The sequence below is a fragment of the Manacus candei genome, unplaced genomic scaffold, assembly GCF_025592945.1.
Source record: "Manacus candei isolate 608988 ecotype Guabito, Panama unplaced genomic scaffold, ASM2559294v1 h1tg000046l, whole genome shotgun sequence".
In the NCBI taxonomy this organism is placed as follows: Eukaryota; Metazoa; Chordata; class Aves; order Passeriformes; family Pipridae; genus Manacus; species Manacus candei.
In genome coordinates, this window is record NW_026138094.1 from 16236390 (window position 1) to 16260437 (window position 24048).

The 24048-nt window shown below is 55.4% G+C and overlaps 2 protein-coding genes across 2 annotated transcripts in view; one reads left to right on the plus strand and one right to left on the minus strand.

Annotated features, from left to right (window-relative positions):
• Positions 1-13611, plus strand: part of ADAMTS7 (ADAM metallopeptidase with thrombospondin type 1 motif 7) — a 35939-nt gene extending 22328 nt beyond the window's left edge. The window contains exons 19-24 of the mRNA XM_051796837.1: positions 984-2825; positions 3110-3262; positions 3545-3718; positions 4153-4299; positions 4532-4691; positions 12058-13611. Of these exons, the coding sequence (XP_051652797.1) occupies positions 984-2825; positions 3110-3262; positions 3545-3718; positions 4153-4299; positions 4532-4691; positions 12058-12212 (2631 nt within the window). The 3' untranslated portion in view covers positions 12213-13611. The remainder of the gene's footprint in view (positions 1-983; positions 2826-3109; positions 3263-3544; positions 3719-4152; positions 4300-4531; positions 4692-12057) is intronic.
• Positions 13612-18812: 5201 nt separating this feature from the next.
• On the minus strand, positions 18813-23804 carry CIAO2A (cytosolic iron-sulfur assembly component 2A). Its single transcript, XM_051796928.1, has 5 exons — positions 23623-23804; positions 22257-22421; positions 21055-21104; positions 19967-20012; positions 18813-19228 (listed from the first exon to the last, which is right to left on the minus strand). The coding sequence occupies exons 1-5, from the start codon at positions 23756-23758 to the stop codon at positions 19131-19133; spliced, it is 495 nt and encodes a 164-aa protein (XP_051652888.1). The 5' UTR covers positions 23759-23804; the 3' UTR covers positions 18813-19130.
• Between the last annotated feature and the right edge of the window lie 244 nt (positions 23805-24048).

Sequence of the window (24048 nt, forward strand, 5' to 3'; positions counted from 1 at the left end):
GAGCTGGAGGCCTTTGCTGGGAAATTTTAGCTTTGTGGGAGTTGATCTGTTTTCCCTGGGCTGGCAGTGCCATCCCAGGGGGGGAAGCAGCCTCCTCGCAGCCCTCTCACAGATGTTGGTGTGGGGTAATGTTTTATTCCAGCTGGTGGAAATGCCTGTGGTGGCCACGTGGTGTTATCAGAGAATCCTGGAATGGTTTGGGTGGGAAGGGACCTTAGAGCTCATCTCATGCCAACCCCCTGCCATAAGCAGGGACACTTTTCACAAGTCCAGGTTGCTCCAAGGCCCAAATGCAGCAGAAAATGCTGCTGATCTTTCCAGCCTCTTGGTTTCTTTTTACTGACCCGTCTGAAAGAGCCCATTATGGTGGGGCCAGGGTGTCCCCCACAAAGCTCCTTACTGACCTTTGCCTTTTCCCTACTCAGACAACACCCACGTTGTTATTCCCTGCTTCAAAAAATGCTTTTCCAGAAGAAGAGATGCAATTCATGGCGATAGGTCATAAGAAAGGCCTATTAGATCATCTTATCCAGTGCCCCTCCCAGTGCCCATCTCCCGGGAAAACTGTTTCTGGCTGGAGTGCAGGTCAAGGATCACCCTGAGCAAAGTACCCTTCAACACCAGCCCTGCTAGGGACGGTCTCTAACAGGACACAGCCCCAGAATTCAATTTGGGCAGCAGTGGCACCAGTCCTCCCTGCTCCTGACTCCTGGTGCAGGGGACCTCCTGCCATCAGTGGGAATGGCACAGGAGGCACCTGGGGACCCGGGTGGGTGGTGGGAGTGTGGCAGAGCAACGTGGAGCCCCTGTGCCCAAAGCATCGTGGCACATGGGACAACCAAGCACCCCCTTTGGCATCTCAGAGGGGGGCTCTGGTGAGGGGCACGGCGCTGCTGCCAACCCCCTCCCCATCCCTGCTCCTCCTGCCGCCCCGCAGCCCCCCTGCCCCATCCCTGACGTTTCCCTCCCTCTTCCCTCCCCAGTGCTCGGTGACGTGTGGCAATGGGACCCAGCGGCGCCCTGTCCACTGCAGCAACAGCTCGGGGGCCGCGTGTGACCCCTCACAGAGGCCCCGCCCGGAGGCTCCCTGCTCCCGGCCCCTGTGCCAGCCGGACACTCCCTGCTCCCGGCCCCCGTGCCAGCCGGACACGGACACTGCCAACACGGACACTGCCAACGCAGACTGGTCTGGCAGCGGCTCCTCCAGCAGGGAGATATTCAATGAGATCCATCACGTCCCCAGCAACCACATTGCGAAATTTAACCCCCTCATCCCAAACATTCCCGAGTCCAACGACGTCAATGTCATCCCTGAGGAGGACTTCCCAGCCGGGAAGGGAAACGTCTTTGTCGATGATTTTTACTATGATTATAATTTTATCAACTTCCACGAGGATCTGTCTTACTATCCCTTCACGGAGAAGGAGACTAAAGGTGAGGAGGCAAAGCCAGAGCTGAGCAACAACGACGTGGAGGGGCCCTGGGAGATGCCCACTGATGTCCTGCTCACCACCGAGCTGGGAGGAGAGAGAGAGCACCATCTGGGCACCAAAGCCTCTGCTCCTGTGGATGAGGGAGAGATGGAGCCTGGGGATTTAGCCAGGAATGACTTCCTGAGCGTGGTCCCGGAGGATGCAGGATCAGCCACTCCCAAATACACCATCCCTGGGTTCCTGGGTGAGGAGGAGGGCCCAGTGCCGGTGCCCCGTTCCGAGGACCACCCACCCACCCAGCGCACCACGAGTCACAGCTCTGCCAACAGCCACGGCCACCCGGGCCCGGATGAGCCCCACGGAGCTGTGCTGACAAGGACAGGTCCTGTGCAGGATGCTCCAGCCCATGGCCTCAGTCCCTGGGGTCCCCACCCGGCTGATCCCCCCACTCCACTGCCCACAGCCCGGGGCAGTGCCGGGGTGGAGGTATCCGACATTCCCGGAGTGCCCGGGAGCCACGAGGGCCCTGTGGGTAGTTTGGGGCCAGGTCACCCCGGCAGGGAGGGGCACGACAGGGCCGGGTCTGCGGGGACAGGCCTCGAGGACTCCAGGGAAACAGGTCTTGTCCTCCCTGGTGACACTACCGGTGACACCACGGAGCAGGACAGGGGGGCAGAAGTGCCGGGATGGGTGGTGGGCACAGAGGCAGTGCCATCAGATGGTAATGATGAGCATCCCCGTGGGACAGAGAGAGCAGATCTTTCCTTCCCCACCCTGCAGGGACCAGGGTGGGAGATGGGATGGAGTGCTGGCAGCACCCATCCTGCTGTGAGTCCCTCTCCTGTGAGTGCTGTTGGGGGTCCCACAGGGCAGGCAGGGCACCAGCCAGAGCTCCACAGCCCCACATCCCTGAGCTCAGCCCCCTGGGTGGTCACTACAGCCCTTCCCACAGCAGTGTTCTTGTCCTCCACTGTGCCCGGACCAGCCACCCAGCTCAGCTCCAGCAGCCTCACCCAGCAGGATGCCCTGGCACCAGCCATGCCCACGGCCCCAGCTCACAGCCCAGCTGCACACCCAGCGGGAGCATCCCCCTCCCAGGACCCCTGGGAATGGTGGACCCTGGGGATGTCCCACCCCCCGGAGCCGGCATCTCCCCGTGCTGAACAGACCTCCCACGGGACCCCACTCAGCTTCACCGTGCCAGGGGAACCCAGGGCACCCCCAGGGACATTTGCCTTCAGTGACAGGGGGCACAAGTGGTCCCAGCCCTCCCCTGCTCCCCCACCGCTCTGGGAGAAGAGGATGGAGGAGGAGGAGGCGGCTTTGCTTCCACCGTCGACCACCGCGGCAGCCACTGCCATGGCCAGCTGGGAAGTTGGGAACTGGAGTGAGGTACGTGTTGAGTCCCACTAACATGGAGTGGGGTATGGGGAAGGGTTTTCCCTGAGGGCTGCCTGGCATGGGACTGCTCAGAGAGGAGCAGCCTTCAGGAAAGCTCCTCTTCCCACATCATGCCCCAGCCCAGTTTAACCAGCACCGCTCCCACTGCCCGTGGAGGAGCTGAGTCCACAGGGACCTTTCTGCCGGGCCACCCTGCTCCAGCCTCGGCCAGAGGCAGCCCCGGGCTGTGGGTGTGGGTGTGGGGTGGCAGAGGAGCAGGTTGCCCTGTGTTGCAGTGCTCGGCCACGTGCGGTGTGGGTGCGATCTGGAGGAGCGTGCGCTGCAGCAGCGGCAGCGACGACGGCTGTGCCTCGGCCGACAGACCCGTCCCTGCCCGGAGGTGCTCCCTCAGACCCTGCTCCTCGTGGCGTGTGGGCAACTGGAGCAAGGTACACGGGGAGGGAGGGTCCCAAACACCCCTCGGGGCAAGGCAGGTGTGGGGTCACCCCTGCTCTCGGGGTGGGCTCTTGTCCCACGGCTCACAAAGGCAGAGGGTGAGGGTTTGCACTTGCCACAGAGTTTAAACTTCTTCATCCCACGATATTTCCATTTTTCCTGCTCTTGGGCCAGGAATTTGCAAAAGCTAAATAAAAGTGGCTTGAAAGGTGAGGTTGGGTGGGCTCCTGGACAGCCTGGCCCTTCCCCAGCGTGATGCTCGTGTCCTTTCCCAGTGCTCCAAGAACTGTGGTGAGGGGACGAAGGTTCGGGATGTTCATTGTGTCGACACCAGGGACCAGCGGCTGCTGCGGCCCTTCCACTGCCAGGCCGTGCTGCACAAACCCCCAGCACAGCTGCCCTGCCACAGCCCGCCCTGCCTGGACTGGTACACGTCCTCCTGGAGAGAGGTAGGGGCTGGGGAGGGGGCTGAGCAAATCCCACCCCCTGCCATGGGCAGGGACACCTTCCACTGGCACAGGTTGCTCCAAGCCCCGTCCAACCTGGCCTGGAACACTTCCTGAGGACTTTCAGGGGTGGGGCAGCCACAGCTTCTCTGGGCAACTTGTGCCAGAGCCTCAGCACTCTCACAGAGAAAAATTCCTTCCCAATATCCCATCTAACCCTGGAAGCCATTCCCTGTGTCCTGTCCCTCCAGGCCCTTGTCCCCAGTCCCTCTCCAGCTCTCCTGGAGCCTCTTTAGGCCCTGCAAGGGGATCTCAGGTCTCCCTGGAGCCTTTTATTCTCCAGGTGAACCTTCCCAGCTCTCCCAGCCTGGCTCCAGAGCAGAGGGGCTCCAGCCCTGGGATCCTGACGGTGCATTCCGTGGTTTGTGTCCCGGCAGTGCTCGGAGTCGTGCGGTGGAGGGGAGCAGGAGCGGCTCGTGACGTGTCCGGAGCTCGGGCGCTGCGAGGAGACCTCGCGGCCCAACACGACCCGGCCCTGCAACACACAGCCCTGCACCACCTGGGTGGTGGGCTCCTGGGGGGAGGTGAGGGGCTCCTGGGGGAGGTGAGGGGCTCCTGGGGGGAGGTGAGCGGGCACGGGCTCCCCTCCATGGGATCTGCAGGAAACACGAGGAACGGGATGGGGGAAACCCAACCCTCCAAACCAACGTGGGGCTGCTGCCACAGCCACCTCCCGGGCTCTGGGGTGGCCCTGGGGTGTCCCTGAGGGGCACAGGGAGGGGTCCCCCAGGCTTGACGGGGTCCCTGCTCCCGCAGTGCTCGGCTCCCTGCGGAGGGGGCATCCAGAGGCGCCAGGTCAAGTGCATCAACACCAAGACAGGGGTGGCCGAGGAGGACAGCAGCCTGTGTGACCACGAGCCCTGGCCCGAGAGCACCCAGAAGTGCAACCCCCAGGACTGTGACAGCTCAGAGCCAGGTAAGTGAGCGATGCCAGGGCCTCCTGCCTGTGCTGCCACTGAGTGCTGTGTCCATAGGCTGTGCTCCTCAGGAGCTTGTGGAGCTCTTGGGACAAATGCTGAGTTTTGGGGGCATGGTGGTGATCTTGGGGATTGGTATGGGAACCACCCAGGCTCCCGGTTAAGGACTCTTAAGAACTGTAGGAGCACGACCCGTCCTGGATCCTGTAACCAGGAATGGTTTTTCTAGCCAAGTTTAGCCTCATTCTTTATGTTTCTCCCCACTTCTCACTTCCCATCCCCCCAGGATGGTTCATGGGAGGACACCAGAAGTGGGGACAGACCAGCTCCACTCCACTTTTCCAGGGCAGATCATGCCCTGTGCTGTCTTGCTGCTCCTGGGAAGGGACTCCAGGAAGTGCTGTGCAACCAGTGCTGGTGCAGGGTGGGATGGGCTGAGTGCTGGGAGAATCCAGGGGTCCGGGCACAGGGAAGGGTGACAGACACAGGGTGCTCATGGTACTGCCAGAGAACTGGGGCTGCTGCAGCAAGGAGTGATCAGGGAGGATGGAAAACCAGTCTGAGAAGCAGTGTGGGAACTCTATGGGAAGATGGGAGGGGTGTTTCATACATGGATTGTGTAAGGCTGGCTTGACTAATCGATAATTAAGTGGGAATGTTATAACCATCTCTATGTCCGGAGCATCCGTCTCTCCGGGGCCGAGCAGGGATTTCACTGGCACAGATGGGGGCTGGGATGTGCTTGTCGGATGCAGAAGTGTCCCTGAGCACTGGGACAACCAGCACCCACCCCAGGGACCCTGGTGGGGCTGTGGGGTGAAGGGACCTGGTTCAGGGGTAACGTGGCATTCAGGCAAAGGAAGGCAGAAGGAAATGGCCAGTGATGGAGCTCTCAGAAAGCTGCCTGGTGGTAAAGTCCCAGAACACAGAACTTAGGGAACAAGCTGGGCCAGCATTATCAAATCAGATAAAAGGCCAGTTCTGCAGCCTCTTCAGGTGTGTCTGAGCAGGTGCCTCAGGGTGACAGCCCCATTTCAGCCCACCTTTCATTTCCCTGCCCTGGCTGCAGCCACAGTACACCTCTTCATTCCCAGAGCTGCATCCCATGGCACCAGGCAGCTCCCTGTGAGCCAGAAACCGGGGGCTGCAAGGGTTAATGGCACTTAAAGGAAAAGCATTATGAGCAGGGATTGGATGTCACTGGTATGAGCATGTCAATCATTTATCAGCTTTATCTTTTTAATGTGTCTGTGCAAAAAAAAAAGCTCTTTGTCTGCCCAGAAAGTAATGTTAGCCCCTCGGGAGGTCTGCTGGACAAAGAGAGGGCTGAGGGATGGAGCGGGTGGGCAGGAGGGCAGCAGTGCCCGATGCCCAGGGTGCAGGAGCTGGATCCATGGCTGCTCCACACCTTGGGGCAGGTCCCCTCTGCAGCCTGGGACACCCATTCCCACCCTTCCAACTGTGTTTATCCCGTGTCCAGCACGTTCCTCCTGAGTCCTCTTGCAGGGAGGGCAGGAGCGTTGGCTTTGGTTCAGAAGGATTTGGGGACTGGCACCGCTGGCCATCAGGATGTTTTTAGCCATTAAGCAGCTCCTTTTTGGAGCCTTTGCAGGGCCGTGGGGCTCTCCAGCCTTTAGGAAATGATTAGTCAGCCTCGCTCAAGAAATGATGTGCGGTTCCGGCTATTTTTATAAAGGGAAAATTTCCGTGCCGGGCTTGGTGATGAGAACCATGGAGCCAAGGCTGGACCAGAATAACCACTGAGATGTGTAGGAAGCACACAAATAAATGTTAAAATCCTGGATCAAAAATGACATAAACGCTCTGGCTGCAGCCCAGGGCAGGAAACGCCTCTTGGAAATACAAACCTTTCCAGCCAAAGCATGAAGGGGAACAAAACTTTCACATGGCAGGAAATCCCAGATGTGTAAATCCACAGGCTCCCAGAAAGGCATGAATGTAACTGCAGCCCTTTCCTGTGTTTTAAGGGATCTTTACTGCACAAGATGGATGCAGGCTGGAGCGATCCGTGTTTTCCTTAGGAGCACGAGGAGCCTCTCCCTCCTCTGGCACAAGGTGCTCCAGTACCACAGAGCCATGGCTGGGTCTGTGAGCAGTTGTGTCCTCACTGGACACAGAAATGCCAATAGCCCCAGCAGGGTTTGAATGTTCAAACCATTATCAGATGGATTTTGAGCCGAGATGGAACAAATGCAGCACAAACAAACATCTCACAGCAATCGGCTCCTCAATTAAAGGAGGTCGGGATTAATTAGAACCAGAGTCCTGTGCTTCTGCCAGGTTATAAATTAATTGAAGATTACACCAAGGTTATTTTTGAATGTGCCTGTTGTCTTCCAGCTGCAGCCAGCTGTGAGTGTGTCCTCAGATGGCTCCTGGGGAGCATCAGAGCCCGTGGGCACCCCAATGCCTCCGTGGGATGTCCCAGAGGCTGTGGAGGTTTATCAGGAATTGTTTACAGCATCTTGGAAAGGAGCTGAGCCCCAGGCTCAGCTGGAGAAACCAGCACCAGTTTATGCAGCAGATCAAATAGTTTTAACCCAGAAAAGCAGGAATTGCTGTCTGTGGGAGAGGAAGCCAAGGGGTGGACGGAGCTGGTCACTCTGTGGGTGTGGGGTGGTGGCCGTGCCAGGACAGTGGCTTTTGGGCAGACTCTGGTGATGGTGACACAGCCCTGCTTGGCACAGAGCACAGGCAGCCCCTGGGGGGTTCATTGGGGTCATGCCATAAAATTCATCATTTCCCTTGTGCCCGTTCCCTGGATCCAGTACTGGGGGCAGTCTGTGAGCTCCCCAAATTCTCTCCAAGCAGGTGTCAGGCAGGTGATGGGGCCAGGTCTTGGCTCCAGCCAAGCCAGCACTGTCCCACAGGTGTCTCAGCTTGGAATACCAAAGGGATGAGGTAAAGCCTTCAGCTGGCTCAAGGACAAGTGTGTGTGGACTGGTGCAGTTGCTCTGGGAAGGGGACAGAGCAGTGGGGTGGAGCTCAGCCCTGTGTCCCTGGACAGCCAGCACGGGATCGTGTGGGGTGAGGGGACACCGGGCCCCTGACCCAGGGCTGGCTGTGCTTCTGGTTGCCTCAAGATTAATTGGCAATTAAACGTTGTGTTCCTGCTTGCTCTGAGTAAGGAAATGGAATTGTTCATGGTTCTGCATGTCGCTGAGTTTGTCCACAAGGGATCCATAAGGGAAATAATTGCAGCAAATTCCAATTTTCTCTGTCGTTTGAGCGTGGAAGTCCCTATCCCAGGGGCAAGGCAGGGAGGTGCTGCTGAGTGAGGCATTGAGGGCAATTAATTAACTGCTAATTAACAACGGGAGTCAGTGGGAAAGGGATGCTTGAGAAAGAACTCCGTTTTTATGAAATGTGAGAGAAAGATGTTGCCCACAGCAGGGCTGACACATGAGAACTGGGGGGGCTGTGGTTTTCTCCCAGTTTGGCCGTGTCAGTGCCAGTCTGTGCAGGCAAAGCTGGCACTGGGGGTGCATCCCATGCATCCCATCACGCTGACCAGGGACCACAGGGGAGGGCACCATGGCCCTGGAGCAGGACCTTGGGATACTGTTTGTTAAATTCAGCCCTGGCTTTGAGAGCATCCCGAAGGCCAGAGGTCAGCAGCCTAATTCCCTGGATTTGCTAGCTCAGCTCGAAGCTCAACCTTTCCTTGTTTTTACAAAACCTGTTCCAGGAAGTTTATTTTTCCCAAGAATAGAAGTAAAGGCTTAGGTCTGGGTGGCAGAAGCTTAAATGAAATTTAAAGCGACTTCCAAGCTGACCTTAAAAAAACAACCCCCAAAAAAGTGGGGGTTTTCACTCTCTAATGTGCTGACTTAGCCTGGATTTTTAAAGCCCCTCTTTAAGCTATTTCTTTAGCCTAAAATTTGGCATAGACTTACGGTACGTGTGTCCAAATGAAGTGTGAGGATTATATAAAAAAATTGTTAATAGAAAAAAATAACAGTAAAAGGATTAAATGGAAATGGAAATCAGGCCCTCTCTGAAGAGCTGACAAATCAAGTGCTTAGTACAGCTTCCCTTGCCCAAGACCAAATTCCAGGGAGGAATCACGAGCCCAGCCAAGATTGTCAGACCTGAGCTTGACCCCACACACATCCACCCTGAGCCGCTGCCTCGGCCCCGAGCACGGGGCTGGGAAAGCGATGAGAACTCGCAGCTCAGAGACTCCCACTGCCTCACTGAGCTCTGGGGGCGTTTGGACAGCGCTCTCAGCACAGGGTGGGATTGTTGGGGTCTCCTGGGCAGGGCCGGGAGTTGCACTCGATGATCCCTGTGGGTCCCTTCCCATTCAGGTGTTTTGTGATTCCATGAGTTCGTTTTGCTTCGGACCCAGAGTCCCGCAGGGGTCTCCTGTGAGGTCAGCAGAGCCTCCAGCCAAGGGAGGTGGCTCTTCCCCACCCTCTCCAAGCCCATCCCGGCTGTTTCCACAGTAACCTCATTCCTGTGCCGATAAGGTGGTGCACAAAGGGCAGTGACTGCAGGCAGGATGGGCTTGTTCTGCCCGGGCAGCGCAGGGACCGGAATTCATCCCGTGCCCGGGGTGCTGCCCTGCCAGACAGGGATCAGGACAGGGCTGAACCCTCACTCCAGTCCTGGAAAGCGACCTCCCAGCACGAGCCCCAGCAGCCTGCAGGGCTCTTTCAAGGGAAGGCAGGAGGCAGCTTGGTTGGGATCCATAAATAACTTCCTAGGAAGCTGTGATAAGTGGAGTGAGCAGGAGAGAGGGCTAAAAATACCGAGGGGCTCCTGGGGGTCTGCCTGGCCTGGGCACCCCTCGAGCAGGGATGGGGACACCCCCACCCATCCGTGGGGTGTTTTTAGCCGAGTCCTCCTCACCCTGGGGCTTTGCTGCAGCTACACCCGAGCACACCAGCCCTGCCCCTGCCTGCCAGGAGCCACTGCTCCGTTCTCCAGCTCTCCTGCTCAGTGTCACTCCCAAACCCAGCGAGTTTGTGAGCCCTGGAGGGATTGAAAGGATGTATGGGTGTGGCATCTGGGGACGTGGTTCAGTGGTGGCCTTGGCAGTGCTGGGGGGATGACTGGACTCAATGGTCTTGGAGGGCTTTTCCAAGCTTAGTTGGAAAAGTCTGTAAATCCCATGGGAAGCACAGGTTGGGCAGGGGGGTTACCCAGTGGTGAGGAGTAAATGAATTACCAAATCCTGTGGATGGGGACAGCCAGGAGCAGTGTGCTGGGCTGGAGCTGAGTAATGGGGTGTTTTAGGGTGCAGCTTGGCTGGTGCACCCCAGTATTGCCATCACCAGCCTTGGGGGGTTCTCCAGGCTGATTCCCCCTCTCATGGGACACTCCCAGAGTGTTTTAGGAGTCCTGCTGAGCCATCCCTGTCCTGTAGTGGGTGCACATGGGGATACATGTATTGCTGTGCTCCCATGTCCCAGTGCAAAAGGGCCCTGGGGGTTCAGGGAATGCCAGGTGGAGCCATAAGGTTGCTCCCAGGGAATATTATCCCCGAGACCCTGAGGGAGCATCGCATGAGCAAATGCTTCCCTTTCCCCTCCGGCTCTGGTGCTCTCATGGCAGGTTTGGGATGTGCTCCTGGCCTGGCCCTTGCTGGGCTGTTCAGAGATTTCTTATCCACTCTGCTCAACCAGCAGGAAAAATCCACATTGTCCCAGCCCCCGGGGGTTGGAGCCCCCAGGCTGGGGGTGATGTGGAGCCGGGACCCACTCGGTCCTTCTCCGTTGGCAGCCGTTGGATCCAGCGGTGCGGGGGATCCATGGCTTTGGGGGCACAGAGAGCTGCAGCTCGGGGGGAGGAGAGGAAATACCTCAGCTGAAATAGAAAATTAATTTTAGAGTGACCTCCTCACTGCTGGGCTGGGGGAGGGGGCTGTGGCTGAAATCCCAAATGGGGGAGAAGTCTCTGCTCTGCATCTGCCGCCGGGGTCGGCTCATCCCGTGGGAATCGGGGCAGCAGCTTTTCCCTCGGCACAGCCTTTGTTCCCAGAGGGGACATGGCGAGGGGCAGTGGTCAGTGAGAGCTCCCCTGGCTCGGTCCTGGTGTTGCCTGAGCAGAGAAGTGTCCTGAGAAAGAGAAAAGCCCATTTCCTGCCCCACTTCTGCCCCTGCTCAGTGTAGTCCTGGTGGAGGGTGCCCAGGGAGGGGCAGTGTGAGGGGACCAGGGGGTGCCAGCCCAGGGGAGCATCAGCTCTGCCCTTTTCCAGAGAAAAGCTGTCCTTTATTTACGTTATTTGTACAGGAGGCAAAATCAGACAGAGCTGATGTAATTCAAGCGAGTCTTGCCCAACTGGGTGAGATGCTGCTTGTGTGGAGATACAGCAGAAAAGGAGGAAATTAAAAATGAAACCAGCTGTGTACCCATAGGAACAATATGTGTTTGCTGATGGGTCTCTGCTGCTGTGGCTCAGTTGAGGTGCAGCCTGGCTGAGCCTGGTGGTGGAGCTGGGAGCTGCTGATGGTGCAGGAGAGGGCTGTCCCCTGTCTGCCACATTCCCACACCACCCCATGGGATGTATGCCCCGTGCTGTCCCATGGGGTGCACATGGAGGCAGCTGTGAGGGTGTTTCGGGGTGCTGGGATGTTCCACCCTCTCACACCCCAAGGACAAGGTCTCTTTGGGGCAGCACTCGAGTCTCCCTCGCTGTGAACCCAACCCCCCGACCTGGCACTCCTGGTCCTGGACTGGGATCTGTGATTTCCAGACTGTTTGCAGAGAGGAAACAGCTCCTGCAAAGTTTGCTCAGCCCGTGGGTGACTCAGGGAGGTGGCTGGGCTGTGGCCATGGGTGACTCGGGGGGCTGTGGCCACCACGGCTGCTGCTGCAGCTGCCCAGGCACTGCCCCCCAGCAGCGGTTCCCAAAACAAAGCCCGTCCTTGGAGCAGCACCAGAGTTGTTTTGGGGTCTGCAGGACACCTGCAGGAAGTGAACCAGATGATGCACGTTCTCGAAATAACCCAAACAATGCCCAGAAAAAGGAATTCTGGCCTTTCTGCTGCTCTGCCGGCACTGGGGGGGTCTGGGGAGGAGGAGTCAGTTTGTCCCCCGCACCTCAGCCCCACTCCCTGGCAATGATGCTGCCCTGGGAGGATGCCGTGGAGCTGCAGGGAGCAGCCCAGGTGTTGTTGATGCTGGGAATGAGGAATACCGAGGTGCAGGTGGGCTCTGTGTTTGGGGAGCTTTGTCTGTGCCTGTGCCAGCTCCCACAGAATGCTCCAGTGGGTTGGGTTGGAAGGGACCTTAAAGACCATCTCGTTCCGACTCTTGCCACGTGCTGGGAGATTTTTCACGTCAGCAGTGATGTGACACCGGCACTGACACTGCCCTTGTCCCCTCCCTCCCCTCCAGGTGTCCCCTGCGAGCGCGACCGCCTGACCTTCGGCTTCTGCCAGACCCTGCGGCTGCTGGGCCGGTGCCCCCTGCCCACGGTGCATCTGCAGTGCTGCCGGAGCTGCCGCCGGCCCGGCCGGGACCGCGGGGACGAGCGGCTGGCCCGGAGGTGACAGGAGCGGTGCCAGGGGGCTCCCGGGCACAGCCGGGACCGGCGGCTCCGCCTCGTCCCGGGGCAGCCCCGGTGTCTTTAGTCGTGCCACTCTGTGACGGTGCTCAGACCATCGGATCGGCTGGGCTGGGCTGGGCTGGGCTGGGCTGGGCTGGGGCCGGGTCCTGCCGGGACCCCCGGCGGGGTCACTGCCCTGGGTGCCCAGCGGGGGAGCATTTTGGGGAAGGGAACCAACGCAGCAGTAACTCGGGGGACACCTCCCAGAAATGCTTATGGTGCTATCATTTGACCTTTTCCGCCTCTTGAAGGTGTTGGCTGGCCAGCACAAACCTTGACTTTTTTTACTGTTTTTGTATCTCTGAAGTGAGCATCCAGCACTCCACCAGCTCCACTGGCCCTCTGGGGTAGGGACTCTTTTCTTCCTTAAGGGACTTGAAGCTGGCAACCCATTCCTGTAATTTTCATTAAAATGTTTACTGAAGCTAAATACATTTAATGTAAGAAATGGAAACAGGGCAGAGGAGTCGAGTTTTGGCTGCAGTCAGGGCTGTGCTGGGCTCCACACCCTGTGTCCCCACTGCAGGCTTTCTCTGCCAGAGCCACTGTCTGGGTCACTCTGGAGCAGAGGGGATCATCAGGGACACCAAGGTTTGGAGTCCAGCAGCACTTCCCTTGCATGTCTTTGGGAAGGAGAGGGGAGCTGCTCTGGCCATGGTGGTGAGCAGCACATCCCCTCCCTCGTGGGCAGCCAAGTGCTAACCCCTGGATTTTTGTATGTGTAGCAGCATAATGGTTGTTTAAGGTGTTTTTCTGTGTTCTTACAAGCTAACCCCCTTTTTTCCTGCTTATCTAGAGTCCCCTCTGTTAAGGTTAGCTGACTTTTAACTAGAATATCCAGTATTGTATGAGGCACAGCTCCTTTCCCGGAGCAGCGTGTGGGAATCCCTCCCTGTCTTGGGAAGGGTTTGCTGGTAGGTCGGTCCCTGGAGAAGGGCAGGAGCATTCAGGTAGGAATTCCTTTCCCTATTACTCTCAGGCTGTGGAAGATGCCCAAAACCTGGGGGATCAGGAGGGTAACCCTCCTGGCACTGAGCAGGGCCAGGCCAGAGCCCATCCCGGGTCACAGCTCCAGGTGTGTTTAATCACCTGTCTGGAGCAACACTGGGTCCCTAAATGGAAATTCCTGTGTGTGATCTGTATGTAAAACACACCCATGACTTCACCATCTGTGTTTTATTCCTTTCCAACATGGTGTAAATTTTTTATGTTCCAAGAGCCTGTGTTCAGTCCTGGTTTCCTTCTCCCTGGCTCCCTCTGTCCCCTCCCAGCTTTGCTGAGGGACAACCCCTGTGCTGGGGTCTCATGGCCACAGCTCATCAGTGTGGTAAATTAAACAGTTACTGAAGGAAACAAGTGGGTTTCACAGTTTCTCTTTCCCTCAGGGAATTTTGAGGGGATTTTCAGTTAATTGTGGGTGGTTGAGGCCCTGGCAGCAGGAAGGGGGATTGGTTTGCATCTGAAAATCATTTCCAGCGGCCCTCTGCAACTGGGATTTGTTGATTAAAATGTGAGCTGGGTCGATGGGGTGAGTGAGTTCTGCAAATCAGTTCATTTCAGGGGTACCCAGCCAGGTGAGCCCCTCCTGCAGTGCCTGTCCATGTGCAGGGTCCCATCCACAGCCGGGATGAGGGCACAGGATAATCCTCCTGTGGGAGATTCAGCCAAGCCACTGCACCAGTCCATGGCAGAGCCCAGTGCCCACCAGCACCTCGTGTCCCTGTGCTCCTGCCAAGGCTGCATCTCTTTGGCACAGGGAACTGCAGCAGCCAGGGGGAACCTATTCCTTTCAACCACAAACCTTTCCTTTTCAACCCCAAATCCTTTCCTTTTCAACCCCAAATCCTGTGTGTCTCCAGAAGGGCCGACCCCGCCGGGCTGGGAGCCCTGGGGTTTGCAGAGTGGTGACCCCAGCCCTGCTGTGACCTCCAGCTGTCACAACACAGCCCTGGACCGGGTGTCCCTCTGGGAAGGGCTGAGCCCTTTCCCAAGCACTTGGACCGGGAGCAGCAGGATTGGATTTAATGCACAGCACCCTGAACCTGACAGTGGCCAGCCTGTGCAGGTGTCAGGTGGGCACTGAGGCTGGAGGAGGTTGGATCATAGTGTGGGAGTCTGTTGGAAGGGCATTTTGTCTGGTTTGTAGCCACATAACAAGCCAGGCCTCCCACCAGCACAGAAACTGCATTATCAGTGAGGATAACACACATCTTGCTTCATTTTCTTTTAATGAGACACTTACAGGGAGTCTCTCTGGAGAGACTCTTTACAAGGGCCTGGAGTGACAGGACGAGGGGGGAATGGCTTCCCACTGACAGAGGGAAGGGTTAGATGGGGTATAGAAATGCCTTTTTTCTTCTTTTAAAGATGCTTTTATTGTTTCAACACAAGCAGGATGTTATTCAGACACAGCTGCTGCAGTGGGGGGAAAGGAAGGAGGAAAGGGCTTATGGATCAAAAGATGTTTGAAATAGGGTCATGGAATGGTTTGGGTTGGAGGGACCTTAAGGATCATCTGGTTCCACCCCCTGCCATGGGCAGGGACACCTCCCACCAGCCCAGGTTGCTCCAAGCCCCATCCAGCCTGGCCTTGGACACTTCCAGGGATCCAGGGGAAGCCACAGCTTCTCTGGGCAACCTGTGCCAGGGCCTCCCCACTCTCACAGCCAGGAATTCCTTCCCAATATCCCATCTAACCCTGCCCTCTGGCAGTGGGAAGCCATTCCCCCTTGTCCTGTCACTCCATTCCCTCCCAAACCGTTCCATGATTCCATGATCTCCTGAAAGCCTCTCTGAGAGGAGTCAGAGGCTTTTGGCTTCAGATCAGAAATCAGACCTTTGTGCCTGCCTTGGTCACCTCCAGACATTTCCATCCTGGAGACAGGAAGGAAGGGAGCTCACTACTTGGGAAGCAGGAGGCACTTATGGAGGAGCTTGTTTGTGTCTGGGGTTCACGGGAACACTCAAAGCGCTTCCGCGGCTCCGGGGGCAGTCGGGTCTCCCTGCAGAGCACCTGTGGTTTGCAGCTCTCAGACCTCACCAAGTGCTTCTGTCTGGCCCAGATGGTCTCAGCTGGAGGATTTGAATTCCCAGAGAGCCAGAGGGGTCATCAGTCCTTCATCAGCTGCAAGGACGAGGGAGGGACCCTGGTCCTGCCTGTGACCTGAGCACGTGGGGAGGCAGCGAGGCCAGTGGGACCAGGAACAGCTCCCAGCTCCCATCTGTGCTCTGTAACAGGGAATAGGTAGGAATAAGAGATGGGTTTGTGTTCTCCTGGTCTTAAAACCTCCTTGTGCTACACACAAAGGCTTCACAGGCACAGCCCCGAGGGTCAGCAAAGCCAGGACAGCAAGGAGAGGAGCTGAAGAATTTTGTTGGTTTATCTGTTTTTTGGCTTTTAATCAGCAGCTGCTCTGGGTGGGAACAGCCTCCATCCAACCCCTTTGGGGTGCTGATCCCAGCCAGTGCTCCAGCAGGTCACGGGCACCTCAGGACTGCCCATTGCAGAGGGACATTCCCAGTGGGAAGTAAAGCAGCAGAAAACAGGCAGAGGGAAGGAAGGGGAGGGAAATGAGCTGCCTCTTTCCTCAGCTGGTACCAAGGCACGGCCTGTTTGCTCACCCGGAGCAACCGTTTCTGTTGGGAAGGGAAATAAAACTGTTTCACATGTGCTGAACGAGGGGAGGGAGGACCCACAGCCCCCACTCCCCCAGCCCCAGCCCTGCATCTGTACTTGAGGGAAGGCTCAGCACGCTGGTGTAAATATTTAGAAGTATCTATGGGCTAAAAATAGCTCTGTGTCTACACGCAACAGCTCCATTGCCATCTCTGGTGAGTAACAGTTACTCCCCCGTGTAAAGCGTTTGCAGAGGAGCCCCAGGAGCCCCTCACACAGCCCTGCTGTGGGTGAGACCCCCAGGTGTAGGATTCAGCCCCTCCACCTCTCGGTTTGCTCCTCCTTTGCAGGGACTCAGCCTGGGGATCCGGGGTTGGAAACGGGATTTTAAACCTTCTATTCCAGAGGCTGCTGTGAATCCCTTTGCATGGCAGGGGAGCCCAGTGAAGGGGCAAAAGGATGATGCTGCTCTTCCTGGGAGGATTGGAGGGGAGAATGGTCTGTCTTCGTGGCTGTGCTGAGGTTTGAGGCAAGGCAGGAGCTAAGCCTGGGCTTGGGACGCTCCCCCCTTTGCAGGGTGCTGTGGTGGGGATGGAGGTGCCCACCAGTGTCTGCCCTGGCTGAATCCTCACAGCTCCACGTGCTGGGGGCTTTCCTGGGTCTCTGCTTCCTCCCACATCCCTGCAGGCACTTCCCGGGTTCCCTCTGGAGAGCTGAAACCCCAGGTGCCCACACTCCTGCTGTGGTACCTCATCCCCTGTGATGGGCATGAGTGGAGAGAGCCGAGTCCTTCCAACCCAGGACGTTTGGGATTCCGGGAGCCCGGGCAGGGCCGTGGTGCTCCTCTCACAGCTCTGCTGCGGTTCGCTGGTGCCCTCTGCAGTTGTTCCTCCCCGCTGGAAATGCAAAACGAACAGTCTGAAGGCACCAGGCACCTCATGCAAGAAGAGGAGCTGCATATCTCGTGGTCACAGGACCCACAGACCCTCCTTGCTGCCCAGATACCAGCATTTCTGAGGAGAAAAGATCAACCCCCGTGCTGGACAGAAGAGAAGAAAGCAAATTCCAGGAAAGCAGCCAACAGATAATGCAGCTCCTGCTCCCCAGAGCATCGACCTCCCTGCAGGAGCTGACCTGCCTGGAGCCCTCCCTGGCAGGGGGGTGGGTGCAGGACACGTGTCCCCACTGTCCTGGCACAGGGATGCACATCTGTCCCTCCCCTCTGCACTCAGAAAGCTGGACAAGCTGCCAGGGCAGGGAAATTCCCTGTGCAGGGATTCTTTGGGAGAGAAAAGTGGAAGGAGCTGCCTTAGATCTGCTAAATTAAAAAACAGGTTTGCTTTTCCTGGGTTGCTTTGTTTTCCACCAGGGTGATGGGTCTTGGTCTGACGAAGCCCTTCCCTGGCAGTGTCACAGGTGTGACAGGGACAATTCCTGCCTGAATCCGCTCCTGCTCTTTGGGGTTCTCACTCCTGGTCCAAATTAATTACTTAAAATGTTCCCTAAAGCCTGGGTTGGAATAACTCTTTGCTTTACCCTCTGCCAGCCCCAGGAGCTCTTGCTCGGGCCAGGCTGTTCCTGGGACCCCCAGGTAGGTGCCTGGGACATTTGTGCCCTCGGGAACACGGATCCAGTGAAATCCTGTGGGCACACAGCAAAGCTGGTCCCAAAAATGGCATTATATCCCTGAAATGAGGGTTTGCCACATGTGCTGGCCTGGTTGGACCTCAGCTGTTCAGTATTTCCAGAAAATTGCATTTTTTGATCATCAAAACAACCTGGAAAACCCCATTTTAGTTGTTTTAGTAATTTAAACCAGACCTGGGCTTCTCAAGGAGCTCAATTCAGCAACGAGGGCACAAAGGGGTTTGAAATTTAGCTAAAATTTAATTGAAGCTGAGTAATCGAAGTTAGAAAAGCAATTTTCCACATGTGCTGGAACTGAGGGTTCTGCAACTGGGCAGAAACCTGTGGAAAAGGGGGATTGTTCTGTCCCCCACCCTTTGCCCCCTTTTTAATTTTCTTTTTCAGGGTAATTTGGGCCTGAGATAGGGCAGGGGAGGAGCCTTTGCTGGCACAGCTGTGCCATGGGGCAGTTCACTGCTTTACAAAGGGAAGCATCCCCCTGTTCACAATGCTGGAGTCCATTCCATCATTCCATGCCTCCAGGAAAGCTTTATGGGGATTATTAAAATGGTTACAAATCCCTGAAATCAAACCAGATGTTTGCACTGAGCTCCAAGGACTTCTCACCAACACAAAGCACCAGAGGACTCAGTTCCTGGGAGGAGCAGCTCCCAAAATCCCTCGTGAGCCACTGCAGCACATCCTGGACACCAGTGCCCCTGGAGAAGGGCAGCTGGGAGGGGAATGTCTGCCTCACTCCCCAGGGAAAGGTAAATCCATGGCAGATCCACAGCTGCAGTGGAAACAAATCCTGAGGAACCTCTCCAGGGGGGAACATGTGGCAGCTGGAAACGTTATGGATGCTCCAGGCAAGATTAGTGAGGGAGCAGCAACAAGGAACAGGGCAGTGGGAAGCAGAGGAATGAAGGGCTGTGGGAGTGCCTCACCTTCCACACTGCAGGTAAGCCATCAGAAAAAGCAGGATCAGACTGACAAGATGTTGGCCACAGGAAAATTTTACCCTCGGGGTGGTTATAAAGCAAAGCCTCCAGAATTAGAAATGTTCTTAACAGGGGAAAAAAAAGCACAAATATTTAGCAGCAATAGTGTCTCAGTGAAAATCTCCCTGTTCTAGTCCAGTCTCTTGGCTGAAAATTATTTTTCTGAATTAATTTCAGCTTTAATGTGTTTGTCGAAATGAAGTTGAATAAAATGAAGAAGGGAATCTTTCCTTCTCTCTAACAGAAATCTAAACTTAAGCTTGAAGAAAAAAAACAACAATTCAGAACCCAGAAAGCAGAATTTCATTACAAGAATCTGTTTTATTTTTTACAGTGCAGTGACTGAAACAATGTAGAAATTTAACTTGCAAAACTGTATTTATATCACAATGTCTCTCAGAAGGCAATGCGGACGTGTTGCTTTTAATCACAAAATATTCCTCTGGACAGCAGAAATTCCAAGCTCTCGGCACTATACGCTTCATTTAAATCTATCTTATAAACAATTTGTTTTTAGAAAACACGTGGAAGGTATAAAGAACTCAAGTATTGAACTCAAGGCCTTGATTATCATCATTTTTTCTGTAGGCAGAGGTGCTGTGAGGAGCTGCCCAGGCTCCTACTCGGGCTCGGTGACACACTGCTCCACGATCTCCCGCAGCGTCGGGTTCTCCATCGCCGCCGCCACGCGCTCCTTGTCGTTGATCTGCTTGTTGACTGCAAAACAGCCCACAAAGGGCAACTCAGGAGGCTCCAGGGGCAGGGGACAGGGGGGACGAGGGGGCTCCAGGGGCAGCCAAAGGCAGAGGGTTAACAGGGAAAGGGGAACGAGGCAAATGAAAGCTCAGTCGTGACCCACCATCAGAAATCGGCCGTTTCTGATGCTTCTCTGGTTTAGGAACAGAATTTAAGATGCCCCAATGACATGTCTTAAAATTAAGTGTGAAACTCGTGACTAATCAGGAGTTGGAGTTCTCCAGGTTCAATTGCTAAGTTATTTCACCAAAATAACCCATTTTTGCTAAAGACACCCAGTGCTCCAGGCTGGGACACTCCTGGCAGGGGCTCCAGCAGCTGCTCAGGGCAGGGCCTGGCTCTGGCTCTGACAATGCCCCTGCCCTCGAGCTTCACTGTAAGCACTGAGAAACACATATTTTTGTTATGGATATTTCAGGACAGCAAGATCAACCAGTGGGTTCTTCATGTTAATTATTCAGCAGCAACTTCTTTTGTCACAGACACAACTTAACACCTGCAAGAACCCCGCTGAAAAACCACACCAGCAGCAAGAACATGGTCACAGAGCCACCACAGCTTTGGAAAGGGCCTCAAGGGCAGGTTTGATTTTAAAGCTTTCACAGGGTATTAATTCCTGGGAAGGACAGGAAGGCAGGGGAGGGAAGGACTCAACCAGCACAAACAGGCTGCAGCAGCTCATTCCCAAGCTCTACTCACTGTCCTCTTCGGTGGAATGTGTGCCCTCAGATATATAGATTTCCAGCTGCAGGAGAGATCAGCAAGGTTAGAAGAGTTAAACACCTGAATATATTCAGTGCTGGAAGAAAAACATCGTCCAGTGCAGATACGATGCATGTTATTCCTACTGAGAAACAGGGGATCCATGGAAAGAGCTGATCCTGGACTTCACTGCAACACAACCACGACACAGCCTCCCTGGGAGACACCTGACAAGCTTTGCTCAGTGATGACAACCCCAGAGACTCTGTTTGAACTTGGCTGTGCAACACAATCTGTTCCTGCATGGAACAGATTATGGGACTGGAATCTAAACAGACCTAAACCACCTCCAACATTTACCAGGCCTGGGACAAAAAACAAAACCCCCTGACAGAGGCTGGAGGGCAGGGAGATCTCCTGAAAGGGATGTACCCAAAGGAACCAAGGAAACAAGCCCTGGGCCTATAACTGCTCTCTCTGAAGCTGAGCCTGGTTGGCACCACAAAAAACATCATCTACCTCATCTTCTACAAGTCTCACTCTACACTGCTCAACTGGAAAGATGAAGGCAGCAACTATAAAAACCAAACAACCACCAGAAATCACCAGCAGAAACCCTCAGGTAATTAATTTATACTGTCAGTTATTTTGGGCAAGTCTCTAAAGGTCTGTAAATCACTATGCTTGTCAGTAAAGGTCTGCTCTGCTCCTGCTCAGACCCAGATTTCTCCAGGGATATATTACAGTCCCTCACACTCCCCAGCCAGGGCTGGCCCCTGTCAGGGACAGTTTTAGGGGTCAGGGACAGCACATGGCCAGGATCAGGCCATGTGCCATCCACACATCAGCTCCCAAGACATGGATCATAAAGATTCCCTCAGAGCAGTTCCAGTGTTTTAATCCTGCAGTTTTCCTGTGCTCTTCCAAACCTGTTCCCGAGGTTTCACTGCCAAGCTGATGCCCAGCCCTGCTCCACCAGCTCCTGCCTGACAACAGAGCAGGGCATTCCCTGCCTTGCAGGCTCTGTTTCAGAGCTTGTCTCTCATTCATGTAGCCCAAAACAGGTTTCAAAGCAGGTACTTTACCTTGTGTCTAAAAGGCAAACATCTCTGAAGTTTTATTCTTAAACAAAGGCCTGTTAAAACAAAACAGAGATTTCCTTGTAAAATTCCAGGCTGAGGTGCATTTTCAGAGAATCCATATGTAACAACCAGTATAACTGACAACCTCCTTTTGTGTTCTGAGCAGCACAAGCCACAGAAGGACTAAAGAATTTGTGGTTTCACTCCTTGGATGCAGCTTTTCAGGTAAGTTCACACCTGCCTTACAAGCTTTGAGGTCTCTGGTCTCTAATCACCTCCTAGAAACACTAAACAGAGACAAATTCCTCCCTTTCCAACTTGCTTTGGTATTTATATATATTTATTTATATTGGTATTTATATTTGGTATTTATATATATTTATATAATATATTTAGCTATATATATTTATATATAGCTTCCCAGCTATCCCTGAGGCTGCACCTGTACTGAGGGGAATGCTTGGTTTGTTTTTAATAGTTGGTTAAAAAAAATATAAATTATTTGGGCATAAGTACATCAGTTTCCTCATTAAACTGAACACTTGATTTCCCTTAAATCTTTAGAATACACTGAGAAACCTTAGTTCTGATATTTAGTGGTGAGACTTTCTAACCTTGGCACATTCAAGCAAATCACATCAGAGCTCTCAGATGGGATTTTTCAGATGAAATCTCACCACAAACCATAAGGGAAAAATAAAAAGACAAGACAGGCCAGTGTAAATTCTCATTCAACATAATTCCCTTCCAACTCCTGATGCTTCGGGACTTTTTTGGGGATTCCTGGATTGCATGGGGGCGATTTTTGGTGTGTGGGAATGGAAAACAGCCCATAGGGAAGGGAGAGGGAAGGGAGACAAGCATTAAGTTTAAGGGGTTTCAAATTCAAGAGCTGAATTTAACGTTACTGAAATAACGTGGCCAACACACAGAAGGAATTCTGTGCCACTTCCCAGGAGGTTTCTGAGAGGTTCCTTCTGAGGAGTTCCCCTGGCTGGATACAAACTGATGGATTTCCCCACATTTCTCTGGATTTGGTTTGGGATTTTGGTCTGTTTGCACTGCCAGCTGGGCTCTCAAGATGCAGTTCCTGGTCACACCAACACAGCAGCACAAGGCTGAACTTTACCTAGCCCTGGTGTTACTGAGGGAACCCCCAGCGAGCCCCCTGCTCATGGTCCCCAGCTCAGGCACCCAGAGCTCACCGATGAGAGTGGCCAAGGAGCAATGAGGTACTGTTGGTGTAAACCTGATGGTGACCAGATACTCCTCCTCTCCTATCTCCTGCACCTCCACACCACCTTCTGTCACCACTTCCAGTTCTTCCAGAGTGTTGGGCTTCTCCGGGTCCCGGATGGTCCGGATAATGTCTGAAGCAGAAGGCAAGGGAGCAACAGTAAAGCAGCTTTCCAGGATCTAATAAAAGCTATTTTCATTATCAACCACCTTCCCAGCACTGTTTGTTTTGCCCCCCTCTGGAAGGGGCAGAGCTGTAAATACCAGGGGCACTTTATCTCACAAAATTCTTCTGGATGGGACAATTTGAGGCATTTGTTGCTCGCTGTGGGTTCGTTTTTCATGTTCCATTAGTTCTGATTTAGTTCAGCAGCACTTCAGGGATTCCTCTGCTCTTTCAAATCTAATTATACAGGGACAGGTGCTTTATTCTGCAGAGGTCATGGACAAGCCTGACCCTGTGGATGAACCAAAATCCTCAAGATTTGCCTCCCTGTTCAGGTTCACAACCTGGGTTATGAGTAGTAACTTTTGCTTAGGGCCACTGGTGTTTTAGAGTAGCTCTATTTAAACCAGTCAAGTTTTAAAACTGAGTTTGTTTGACATTGTGTCCTCAGTTCTCCGAACTAACAGTGCCCTGAGGCTTGACAAGGTGTTTGGAATCCTCCCCAAGCAGAACTTCCAGCAGTGAAATCTCTCCCCATTTTACAGAAACAGTCACTCAGTAACAGCAATCTGCATTTCCCTGGATCCACTGGTGACCACCCTGGAATTCCTGGCCCTTCCAGGTGTGTCCAGCTGCTCCTCTGTCTTAGGTGGGGTGCCCCCGAGGCAGGGGCTGAGCTGGGCAGCGATCCAGGCCTTTCCCAGCCCCTGTGGGAGCAGCCTCCATCCAGAGGGGCTCGGAGACACTTCTCCCGCACTGCCGGGGGTCCCCCCTCACCGTGAGCACCCCAAGGACACAACATCCCCCCGTGTCAGACTCTGCCCCTGCCCCCAGCGCTGCCTGCACCCTCCGGCACCCCAAGGGAACCCCTTCCCACCCGATTCCAACCCTCAAACGAGCCAAATGAACTTTCCTCCTGCCCCACACCGAGCACAGCCCCTCCGGCCCCCGGGGACCCCTGGGGGTGCTCCGACACTCCAAGTTCCCGGGCACGGCTCTCCCCACGCGGCTGGGCAGGCAGGGCAGGACCGGCCACGGCTCCCTCACTTCAGCCCCCCAAGGGCACAGCAGGAACGCCCCTAAAATCACCCCCAGCCCCCTCACAGCCCCCCGCCCCACAGCCCCTCGCGGCCCTGGCCCCCTGCCCGCCCAGCCCCCCCGGCGGTCACCGTAGACCTCGATGGCCCTGTCGTGCTCCATGGCGCGGCTCGGGGTCGCATGGCCGGGGCTATGGCCGGGACTATGGCCGGGGCAGCCCCAGAGCCGGCCCAGCGCCTGCGAGAGCAGCGCCCGCAGCAGCGCCATGGCCGCGCTCCGCCATCGCCCGGTCCGCGCCACCGGGGGCGGGGCCAAGGGGGCGGGGCCGGAGGCGGGGCCGGAGGCGGGACCGCGCCGGGGGAGGGGATTGACCAATGGACGGGGAGGGTGCTGTGCTGGTCCCACCTAAGGGGCGGGGCCTGAGCGTGGGCCCGCCCCCTCCCGCTGTCCTGGGTGGGGACAGAGAGACTCCAGGGAAAGACAGAGACCCCGGGACAGACAGAGGGACCCCGGCAGAGCCCTAGGTCGGCGGCGCTGCGGGATTTGAGCAGCTCTCT

Bases quoted from the DNA above. Each gene is read 5' to 3' on its own strand.
- CIAO2A (XM_051796928.1), bottom strand. From the start codon at position 23,758: ATGGCGCTGCTGCGGGCGCTGCTCTCGCAGGCGCTGGGCCGGCTCTGG. The intron at 20,013-21,054 runs GTAAAGTACCTG...TCTCTCCTGCAG, and splicing joins GTTTGCCTTTTAGACACAAG to CTGGAAATCTATATATCTGA. The intron at 19,229-19,966 runs GTGAGTAGAGCT...GCTGTTTTGCAG, and splicing joins ACATTCCACCGAAGAGGACA to TCAACAAGCAGATCAACGAC.